At 30.9% G+C, this 12,011-nt stretch overlaps 2 protein-coding genes across 4 annotated transcripts; both read left to right on the top strand.

Moving 5' to 3' along the window:
* Window positions 1-4,701: 4,701 nt before the first annotated feature.
* LOC107462083 (cytochrome b6-f complex iron-sulfur subunit, chloroplastic) lies at window positions 4,702-7,660 on the top strand. The gene is made up of 6 exons (XM_016080649.3): window positions 4,702-4,833; window positions 6,208-6,531; window positions 6,612-6,844; window positions 6,935-7,052; window positions 7,130-7,312; window positions 7,399-7,660. Exons 2-6 carry the CDS (start codon window positions 6,352-6,354, stop codon window positions 7,498-7,500), a joined length of 816 nt encoding a protein of 271 aa, XP_015936135.2. The 5' UTR covers window positions 4,702-4,833; window positions 6,208-6,351; the 3' UTR covers window positions 7,501-7,660.
* A 1,416-nt stretch (window positions 7,661-9,076) lies between these two features.
* On the top strand, window positions 9,077-12,005 carry LOC107462098 (equilibrative nucleotide transporter 3). 3 transcript variants are annotated; one of them, XM_016080661.3, is made up of 10 exons: window positions 9,077-9,225; window positions 9,880-9,941; window positions 10,040-10,144; window positions 10,317-10,472; window positions 10,559-10,702; window positions 10,787-10,892; window positions 10,987-11,159; window positions 11,242-11,402; window positions 11,497-11,755; window positions 11,842-12,005. In XM_016080661.3, exons 2-10 carry the CDS (start codon window positions 9,906-9,908, stop codon window positions 11,947-11,949), a joined length of 1,248 nt encoding a protein of 415 aa, XP_015936147.1. In that variant the 5' UTR covers window positions 9,077-9,225; window positions 9,880-9,905; the 3' UTR covers window positions 11,950-12,005. The 3 variants fall into 3 exon arrangements, with proteins under 3 accessions (XP_015936147.1, XP_015936149.1, XP_052109060.1); XM_016080663.3 differs by lacking the exon at window positions 9,077-9,225 and adding an exon at window positions 9,310-9,334; XM_052253100.1 differs by lacking the exon at window positions 9,077-9,225 and adding an exon at window positions 9,673-9,795.
* The last annotated feature ends 6 nt before the right edge of the window (window positions 12,006-12,011 follow it).

The raw sequence follows: 12,011 nt of genomic DNA on the forward strand, positions 1-12,011 counted from the left end.
ATAATATAATACAATAAAATAAAATTTTAAATTTCTAATAAAATAAAATATCAAAATTTATTAATGTAAACAGTGTTGATACTATAATGACATTAAATTTATAAAGTTGATTTAAAAATAAAATAATGACTTTTTATTAATAATTGATATTATTACTAATTATATTATAATTTTTATTATTCTAAAAATAAAATAATACATAAAAATATATGAAAAACCAAATAAAATTTAGTATTAATTTTATAATAATATTTAATTCAAATATAAATATATAAATTAAAAGCATATCAATTTAATTATTAAATGAATTAATTTTATTTTTTTAAAGTAAAACTATTAATATTTTTACAAAAATTTTGGAGGGTGATGCCCCTTGTCTAAACAAAGCTCCCCCAGTTAAATTAATGAACTGTTTTAATGCATTCGAACAGTTAAATTAGCTTTTATAATGCCTACAAAATATGATACTTTTCTTGTTAGAGCAATGTCCCCACCTCTGTCAATGGTTAGTAATTAGTATAAAACCGTCGATCTTTCATTATTATGTGATTTCATATTGTCAATTCTACGGAAGTAGTTTACTTTATTTATTTATTTATTTATTTATTATTTGCTTTAGTTAATTCTCCATATCACTTTAAGATTGGTCAATTCCCTACATAGGACTCACGTATAGGCCTGTTCTGTAAGAAATAGACCAATTATCATTAAAATCGTATTAATAACAAACCAAAATAATGTACAATAAGATTACCAAAAGAAGAATAGGAGTTAATAATAATGACACTCTTTTAATTAATCAGAACTTTGAATACATACAACAAATGATCCCAATATTCCAATTTGTCAGGAAGCATAGCCAAACTTAATGAGCAATAAACGGGTGCAATGGGATTTGAATTTCAATGATTAGAAATAATGAAACATTATATATATGTTTCCAGCATAAAGTAGTGGGTAGGAGATGGGAATTGATCTGTTTCATTCTCGAAAATCTGTCTACGACAGTCTGAGGATTGAGCAGAAAAATAACAAGTCAAATTCTTATCATGATTCATGAAGTAGTAGGCATGTTCTGTTCTGTTTTAGCCTAGTTTATGCATGGTCCACGGTAATCATTACCATAATGCAAAAACAAAAAATTGTCTTAATAAGTAAGGTTATTATTTTCATATTTGATCCTTTGACTTACATTACAACTTTACATATATATAGTCAAAGTTTGGAGTTACATCCACCCATCCTCTATTTAAAAAATGGGGAATGCTAGGGGAACAATGACTTTGTTGAACAATGTGAACAACCACCAATCAAATAAAAACATACTACACCTCCAAATTAAACTTCTAAATTTTAATATTAAAATAACCATCCGTACACTAGTAAAATGAACATCCGATATATCTATTGTTTACATTGTTTAATATTTTCATTGTTTACCTATACTTTTTCTTAAAAAATTCTTTCTTTTTTTGGTAATAGTTATTTTTATGACGTGGTTAGACTAATTAAATTATGATAAAAAATTAATATGTAGTTATTTTTATGTAAAATTATTAATAATTTAAAACGATTAAATAATTTAATGTTTGACTAAGTTACATATGTTAGTTATTAATTATAAATTTATATAAAAATAATTATATTTAAATTTTCAGCTTATATATAGACTATTATTGTCTTATAAAGTTATTTAGTGGAAACAAATGGGATAAATTATTAATAATGCATACTTATATATATTAGTTCTATCTTAATATTTTTTTTTATAATTCGTGATGTCGTTTGTGATTGTCACTTATTTTCAGGCCTGTGCAGTGCAGGGCAACTTAATTATATATAATTTTAAGGTTTAATACCGCCACATGGTGGCTAATTAAGTAGTCTCTAAAAAGATAAATTAAGTTATAATGTTCATGATCTTGGGGACTGAACGAAGTTTCAATTATGATGTTTAACTGGATTTCCGGGCACTAATTAAGATCAAGGTCAAACATATATATCTTCCTATATATACGAGTCACACAACAACATAAAGACAGGTAAGCATTGAAATCTTATTTCCATACATTCATTATTCATATGTTTGTCATCCACGAAAGAGTATGAAACTGATAAGAATTAAAAGTGATCATGTTTTTTATGCTAGGTTGGTAGGTTTTGGATTTGGTAGTATTCTCTAAGAAAAAAGTTATTTGTAATTCTTTTTAAAATAATCATAAAATGAATTTTATTTCTTTTTAAAAAGGTTTCTTGTATTTTTTTTTTAATACTTTTTTTCATTGATCCATTTGTTGGATAATTTGGTGCATAATTTCAACATTTTTGATAGATCCCCTTTTTATTGTTGTTTAAAATTTTGTTCTATCCTTCTTAATTTGAGAAGAAATTAAAATAAGGTTCATATATATTAGAATTGAAAATATCGAAACTAGTTTTATCTGAAAAAGAACATTGTGGTTGAAAATGAAGAAACTACCAAAATAATAACACGATAAAGATATGAAATGCATGTAACATATTCTATATTTAGAAAATTAAACTGTTGTTTGTCAATGAAGGACAAGAATTCTTGTTATGTTTGAAATAGAATATACTTATTATTAGTATCCTAGTAGAGAACTTGCCCTGATGTAATTGTTGTGTTTAACGATAATTTTGATTTATGGTAATTAATTTGGATTGACTGAGAAGTATTTGAATTTGAGGATGTATAGGATGTGCTTGGTTTATATTTTTTATTTTTAAGATTTTAGAAAAAATTAAAAAATATAAAAATAAACTATATTTTCTGTACCTAATGTTTGTAATTTTTTTTAAAATATTTCTATATTTAATTATATTTAATTTTATCCTTAACTTTTTTACTTTGCATTAAAATTATCCTTAAATTTTAATTTCATCTAAAATTTTAAGAACAAAATAAAAAATATTAAAAATAATTTTAAAATAAATAAAAAATATTAAGAATAAAATCAAATAAATAACAGTACTAATAATTCTAAGTCAACATTGCAACAGGTAGTGTGTGAAGCTAAGTCATTAAATAGCCATTAAATATGGGGATAGATTAAATAACTATGGGATAATTAAGTGAAGTGCTACAGTACCGTGATACTCCCCTATACTTACAGCTGTGCAAAATTGAAAACTTTAAATTATTACATGAACCCTATTTTTATTTAGCCCAAACATGAAACATGGAACCATCCCGTGAGACCCTTATTACTAAACCTACTCGTCTCCAACAGATACGACTTACGTATATGACTATATGTCTCTTTATGCGCCATTCATTCCAACTTTCCAACTCATATTCTACTATCCCCGTATCCCATACACATACATCATATATATACATCCATACATACACTTCCCATTTTGCACATATTCAATCTCTGTTAAAAATATTTGGCTACTTTAACAACATTTATTTTAGTGCAGATTTTCACTAATTAAGCACTTAATAAGTTTTAAAATTAACATAGTCTAAATACTTTAAATAATCTTAAATTATATTCTTGTGAAAAGTTACCTATATTTATGAACACACACAAATACAATAATGAATTATTACACACATATAGGATTATTCTAGTATATGTCTATGTTACAATAGTAACGATGGTTATAATATTTTAAAAAATATTACTAAAATTAAAGTAATAAATTTTTTATTATTTAATAATGTTTTTTAAAAAATATTACTAAAAGAATTACCAAAATATAATTAAAAATATAACTTTAATTTAATAATACTTGCATAGTTATTATAGCCACCATAAATATAAATATTCTACAATCTCCCATATATATATATATATATAATAGCTTTAAAAAAGAAAAAGAAATTGGCTATCAATAAGAGAATGGGGACACCGTGCAGCTTTAAAAAGTTTCCAGTATAATAAAAGCCAGAAAAAAATTTTCTTGTTGTGTCCAAATCTTGGTAATTTTTTAAAATTTTATATAGTAATTATTGTGGGGACATATTTGGTGTTCTCCCCCTCAATACACCTGTGTGTTAAAAGGTGTTGGAAAAACCAAAAAATGCAAAGTCCCACTCTGAACCCTGAAGAAAGAGCAAAAACTATCATATGGTCAAGTCATTGTTAAGGGAAAAAAAATGGCACAATACTACGGTTCTCATCAAATCAATTACACCTTCTTTTGAGAAGAACCATTCATTTATCACTTTGGGGGCCTAAATCTGAAACCCACATGGAGGCATGCAGGTCCTTCTTTTATTCACACTATGTGCGACCTGAGGGGTGCAACAACAACAACTAACAATAATAATAGTTACTATATTAAGAAGCATACAAAGATATTAATGACAAAACTTTATTCCCAAGATCTCTCCAAGCATTGGAACAAGTAGAGACAATATTAAAATTAAGACACATTGTATCTCTGCCATGCATTCATAAAAGTAAATAACGATCGGAATAGTGTATGTATCTCATGGTTGCAACTCGTGAACTCTTGGTGTGATGAGTGGTGACTTTGGGGCGCTCGGTCCTCGATCAAAGAAACTTAATATATGATATTGGCTTATGAGATGTGATAAATCTTTAAATATACATATATATCCACACACAATGAGTTTAAGAAATATTTCTCCATAATGTAATTATTTGAGACACCTGTCTCTGTGTGTGGCTCATAATAAAACATTGGTCAAAGGAACATATAATTGTCATTGTGGTTTTTAAGATGTGGGAAAGCTAGCGAGCTAGTTCTTGGGAGGCTTTGGGATCCTGGCTTCATCACTCACTTGATTAATTATTTCATCAAGTCTTTAGGCGATAAATAAATAAGGAAGACAACAAGGTAATTAGCATCTCTTAAACTCTCAGAAAAATAAATTGTTTAGAAATACACAAATTTATTTTTATCTTATGTTAAAGTTTTTATTGGACCGTCTTCTCAACATTTTTATTTTATTTTAATTTAAATTTTGACTGGCTTTTTTTAGACATGAAAAAACATTGTGTTTAATATGTTGTAATGACAATTTGGTGTTTTTTTAACATGGATGTTAATTTTTTTATTTTAATTAATAAATCTTATCCTTAGATTTGACGTTAATAAAATTTGTTAAGAAATCTAATGGTTAAATTCTTTTTGAAATTTAAATTCAAAATTTTGTGGTGCACAAATAAAAAATTCCAATTTGTATTGATGTAATTTTTTTTTACTATAAATTAAATCGAAAAATTGGATTAAAATATTTAAATATAAAATAATAAATTTGAGAATTAGAATCAGTCTAATATCTTTGGCCGTTGGTCCACAAAAAGTGCACTACACCCCCTCAATACAATACAGTGTTGGCTCAATAGACTAAAGAGTTTTAATTGAGTTAAGTTGGAGACATAAAAAGGTTTGAGACATTACTAGATGCAAAACGGCTTTTTCATGTGATTTCATCACTTGGAAAAAGACTTTAAAGAACGTTCTATTTCTTTGTGGTTGCTTCAATCTTGCTCTATCTATATCCCCTGTGGTACACCTTTCCTTCCTTTTATAATATATATCTACTTACATGAAATAGCTGAGGACTCTCCTTTTGCTTTGCTTCTTTGGTTTTATCTCCTTTGACGAAACCCTTAGATTCTCCTCTTTCGCTGCATTGATGCAAGAGAAAGCCTAAAGACACCCAATGTGTATTCATTCCTTTTTCTCTCTCGTTTCAACACTATTACCCGCCCCTTTTCCTCTTTCTCTTATCTCACTTACTCTCAACAATTATATATCTTATAAAAAAAAAAAAGTAAATTTAATCCTTTTGAAGGCAACTCCACGCTTAATATAAAATGAAAATTCTTTACGGAAGAAAAGAGAGAGTAATATTATAGAACAACATGAGGGTAGTGAGTAGTGAGAGAAGCGCATGATGGATTGATAATAAGTGCACGAGGCACGCCATACCCCCCATGCAGATAACAACATCATTCTATGCCTTTGTGTTTGCAATGGAGGACGTAGACAACGCAAACTAGTGGGCCTTTTCCTACCTACTTATTTGGGATACAATAATCTGCAAATTGCAATCAAAACCCTACACATCTATCAATAGGTTTGATCATGCTGTTTTCTTCTTTTTCATAATTCTTTGGTATCTACTTACATGACGTTAGGTGAATACGAGTCACTTTTTTGGACTGGACCTAATTTATTAATTTTTTCTTGAATCTTGTAAAGGTCCAAAGAGCCAGTGTGTGTATGGTTTTCGGTAATAGTCCACAAGCAGAGAAAAGGGCCGAAGCCCAAGCGCCCAAGATAAAGAGGGTTAGGCCCAATATTGATTAGAGTAGGCCCACATGAAGCATTATCCGAAATTGGGAAATGAAGATGTGGCGATGTGGCAGCCACGTGGCAAGAGCACCTTATCCAAGAAAAACCGTTGCCTCTCGTTTAAGATTTTTAACCCATCATCATATCATCTCATCATCCTCGATTCATCTTCCTCTTACTGTTTGTGTAAGCATGGCTTCCACCACAATGCCCTCTATAGCCCCTTCGCAGGTAAACCTACACACGGTGTTTTGAGTTTGAATAAGGAATCATAATTATCATAACATGTTGGTTGGTTGTGTTGATTTCAGCTATGTTCTAGGAGGAGTGGGGTACTGTGCCCCTCATCGTCATGTTCAAGGAAAGAGGTGAAGATTGGGAAGGGAAAAGGGATGAGAGTGGTATGCATGGCGACGAGTATTCCAGCTGACAGAGTACCTGACATGGGGAAGAGACAGCTCATGAATCTTCTCCTCCTTGGTGCTGTTGCTCTCCCCTCTACTGGAATGCTCATTCCTTATACCTATTTCTTCGTCCCTCCTGGGTAATTCATCTTTTTTTTTTCTTTCTTCCTTCCTTCCTTTCCATTCACCATCATATAGAGAGAGAGTTTCATGCAAATGATTGATTACAGTTCAGGATCTGCTACTGGTGGTACTGTTGCAAAGGATGCACTTGGAAATGATGTGCTTGCAGACCAATGGCTCAAGGCGCATGGACCTGGTGACCGTACACTTACACAAGGATTGAAGGTATTTTACACAAAGATACATACATAGTTTTTAAAATTTTCATAATATGAATGTTGTTCATGAGGTGTATTTTACAGGGAGATCCAACGTACCTTGTGGTGGAGAAAGACAGAACACTGGCAACATATGGGATTAATGCGGTGTGCACTCACCTTGGTTGTGTGGTGCCGTGGAATGCAGCGGAGAACAAGTTCATCTGCCCTTGCCATGGATCTCAGTACAATGACCAAGGAAGAGTTGTCAGAGGACCTGCTCCTTTGGTAAGCAAAATTTCAAAAATTCTTCACTCTTCTATCTGTGACTAGAAACAACACTAGTGAATAATTTTCTTGTTATTGGTGGACAGTCTCTGGCATTGGCGCATTGTGATGTGGATGATGGGAAGGTGGTGTTTGTTCCATGGGTTGAGACTGATTTCAGAACCGGTGACGCTCCCTGGTGGGCTTAGACTACTCTTCTTCCATTCTCACACCTCCCACATACACATATCATCATATGTAATCTATAATTCAAACTCTTATCTCTTCTCCTATTCATATATAAACATGTTTTGTAATCAATATGCTAGTATATAACATAAGAAGGAACCTCGTAATTCTTCTCTTGCATGTCTTCTTCACTTCCCCTGGATGCCATTTCCGTCTCTGAATTTCTCCCAATTTATATATTAAACTTTGTGTAAATACAAACTCGATCGCTTAATCCCTAATACTTTCTTCAATAACAATTGGGATGCAAATGAAGAGATAGATTCAAATCTATTAAAAAACCAAGTTCATTTGACTCAAGTGTGAATGAATCAAGTGCTTATACTAAAAGCTTAGAATAATATAATGCTGTGAAGTTTGGAAGTGGTGGGGGAATGAAATTTTAAATTGAATTAGTATTAATTTAGATTGGCTTATTTGAGTAAAGTTTTTTTATTAAAAACAAAATATTTTTATTAAATCTTAAATATATTTTAAATTATTTAAGTACAATACGAAATGTAAAAACGTGATCTATCGATCCTTTAGACTTTCAAAATTTTACTGGAAATAGGAGAGTGGGTTGGTGGAAAAAATTTGAATAGTATATATGAAGTTAGTTAGTAGTTTAATTTCCACCTTCACAACCTCATTGTCGTTGACATTCATAAAGAGAAACAGATTCCTCAGCGTTGAAGTAATAGCCATGTGAATCCAACGAAGGGACTAATAAATGATTTTGCAATAAAAGAAAATTGAGGGATTTGAAAATTATTTCCAGTACGCCAACTTCTGTGGCATCTTGTACGTCATTGTAAATGTTGACTTATAATGGACACAAATGAATTACTAGTACTATTATTAGCAGTAGTAATATGTGTAACGGATGTGGATACATAGAAGAATAATGATGCATATGCCAGCCGATTGATTTGAATAACACTATTACACTAAGTGTGAGCATGATGGCAAAGTCAACGGTCCCATCCCAGCTGCGAAATATGAAGTATGAACGCAAACCATGAGTCATTCAATTCCACGCAGCATTCATATTGATCCATTTATTTATCTACTTAAAAAAATATTGAAATTTGAGTCTTAATTTATATTTATAATAATTTATTAATCGACGATAAATTTTTTAATAAAATTTAAATTCGTACAAATTAATTTTTGATTTATCGAATTAAAAGATATCATACACAATAAAAAAATATTTATATATGTTTATTTTATATTTTATATTAATAATTAAATAATGACTGATTTGTAGTATAAATATAGCTTGATTATTTAATTTATTATAGTCATCATCGTCATCGATATGACAACTATTAGCATAATATTCAAAATGCTACTAACTGAAGAAAAAACTTGAATTAAGAAAATGCTCCAATAAATAAAAAGAAAGAAATTGAATAAGAAAGAATTAATAGGATAAGAAAAAAATAAAAAAAAATATTAGATAAGAGAAAAATAAATAATAAATAACATAGTATCTCTATTTATAATAAATAACACTAAGTAATAGAACTATTTAAATTGAAATTTTGGACTCACTTTTACTCATTATGGTCAAATGTTGTCCACCAACATAGTATCAAGAATAGATTAAGATTCTGGTTTATCCTAGCTAGAATGCGGAATCAGATTTCTCCCACTTCCATATGCTTCTTGGGGGAGCCTTGCACGCAGTGAGTTGTAGAGTAAGTTTTTCCTTCATTAGTTAATCTGCTTTGCTTTCATTCTGTTGCACGTCAAACACAACTGATATTTGATTTTCTACCTTTTAAATGGCACTATATGGAATTGCTGGTAACTTAGCTTGGTCTACCCCCTTTTCTGCATATAATATATGTGTATATGTATATGTATGTCGACATAAATTTTGTTTACTCTTATTGATTGTTATTATCTTCAAGAAAAAATGCATATTTTTCATATATGTGTATATCACCATTATGGCGCTTAGATTCCACTGATAATATGCAGATGCCACCAATTCTCTATATACTAATTAATTACTCTTATTTTATATATATAGGTTCCGTGCCGTCAGCTATTATTGATTAAGAAATACTTAGCATATATTCCAATCAAAGCGTTTATAATTATTATCAATTTATGATCCTTTTTTTTTCTAGCATTTTCAACGTTTTCTGTTAATCAAAAGCCATGCTATTTCTTCTTTTTTATTTTCTGGGGTGATGAGAGTTATATGAGTTGCACATGGTCCCAAGACTGTTAAAGAATTCAATTTACAGATATTATATGTGGTGATGGCTCATTATTATATAGTAGATAGTAGATATTATAAACAGATTAGGCTTCTTCATAAGTATAAATTTTCCTTCTTGTAGATTGAATAGAATCATCCACTGTAGCCATGGATAACAGTAGTGATGTTCCAGCACGTGTTCAGGTTTGTGTAGGATCTACTACTAATTATATTGGATCTTAGGAACACTAAAGCAAACGAAATTGTAATTTCCATTTTCCTTTTTTATTTGGTATTAACAGGGAAAATATCTTGCAATATTTGTCTGCTGGCTTCTTGGCAATGGATGTCTTTTTTCATGGAACAGCATGCTGACAATTGAAGATTACTACGTTTACTTGTTTCCGGTAACAAATTTTTCATGTATTTTTCTGTTGATGGTGCTTCTCATACATCTTAATAAAAATTTATAGCAAACTTTGATAGTTAAGTTATTAAACTTTGAATAAATCTATAAAAATAGCCACGTATCTTTGTTATACACTATTGTGTGATTCTCATATTCATTTGGTTATGCAGAAATACCATCCTCCTAGGGTGCTTACTCTTGTGTATCAACCATTTGCAGTTGGAACACTTGCAATACTGGCTTATAATGAGGCCAAAATCAACACAAGAATCCGAAACCTATTTGGATACACTCTCTTTTTCATAAGCACTTTATTGGTCTTAATTGTAGGTCCTCTTAAATTAACTTGCTTGTGAGTTTTGATTTCTTTTTAGGATGGTTTTGATTAAATCTTCCTGTCAATCTCCATTAGTTGGATTTAGCAACATCTGGTAAAGGAGGTCTTGGAACTTACATTGGTATATGCGCAATTAGCGGCGCTTTTGGGGTTGCGGATGCTCATGTTCAAGGTGGAATGGTGGGAGATTTGTCTTACATGAGACAAGAATTCATTCAGGTTAACATGGGTAACATAATTAGTAATTTAAAGTTTAAACATGTAATGCATTTTTTTAAATCTGGTTTAAATTTCTTGTTGCAGTCTTTCCTTGCTGGTTTGGCAGCATCTGGTGCATTAACCTCTGCTTTGAGGCTAATCACAAAAGCTGCATTTGAGAATTCTAAGGATGGTCTTCGGAAAGGAGCAAGTAGGTTCTAGTTCTACTCATCAACACTCAAGTTACAGCTTCTTGTCATCATAATCTTCTGTTTCTCTTATTGTTTTTTTACCTTTCCTTGCAGTTCTATTCTTTGCCATATCAACATTCTTTGAGCTTGTTTGTGTTCTTCTCTATGCCTTTGTTTTCCCCAAAATACCAATTGTGAAGTACTACCGTTCAAAAGCAGCATCTGAAGGATCCAAAACTGTTTCAGCTGACCTTGCAGCTGGTGGCATAGAAACATTATCTGAAGAAGTAATAGCCTTTTATTACTTTCCATTGTGCTACACAAATTTCTTATTTTTCAAGATTGAACTTAATGCAAATTCCCCCCCAGGTTGAGGGATATGAAAAACAACCAGAGAGGAAGGGAATCCAGCAATTGTTACTAGAAAACATGGATTATGCACTTGACATGTTCCTAATATATACTCTCACACTATCCATCTTCCCTGGGTTCCTATCAGAAGATACTGGATCACACAGCCTAGGCACATGGTAACTTCATAAACAAGTTCTTCCATCAATTTTCCTCTGCCTTCATAACTAGACATGAACTCAGTATCATCTGACATTTCCAAATACATACTAGGTATGCTCTTGTTTTGATTGCAATGTACAATGTATGTGATCTGATTGGAAGATACATTCCACTAGTGAAGAAGTTGAAGTTGGAGTCCAGGAAGTTGATAACAATAATGATTCTTTGTCGGTTCCTACTTGTTCCAGCATTTTATTTCACTGCAAAGTATGGTGACCAAGGTTGGATGATATTCTTGACATCCTTCTTGGGCTTGTCCAATGGTTACCTTACTGTATGTGTTCTTACATCTGCACCAAAAGGTTACAAGGTGAGTTTTAATTTTAATATTAAAAACAAGTATACATCATACAGACAAGTTGTGAATGTGACACTGCTTTGGAACTTTTGTTGTAGGGTCCTGAACAAAATGCATTGGGGAACTTGTTGGTGTTGTTTCTCCTTGGAGGCATTTTTGCTGGGGTGACACTTGACTGGCTGTGGTTAATAGGAAAAGACTGGTGAAAATCAATGCATAATAAAGTCATGTGAATTTTTCTGATGAAAGGATTAGTTTCGCCTATTCT

This window comes from Arachis duranensis, chromosome 8 (assembly GCF_000817695.3).
Source record: "Arachis duranensis cultivar V14167 chromosome 8, aradu.V14167.gnm2.J7QH, whole genome shotgun sequence".
NCBI lineage: Eukaryota > Viridiplantae > Streptophyta > Magnoliopsida > Fabales > Fabaceae > Arachis > Arachis duranensis.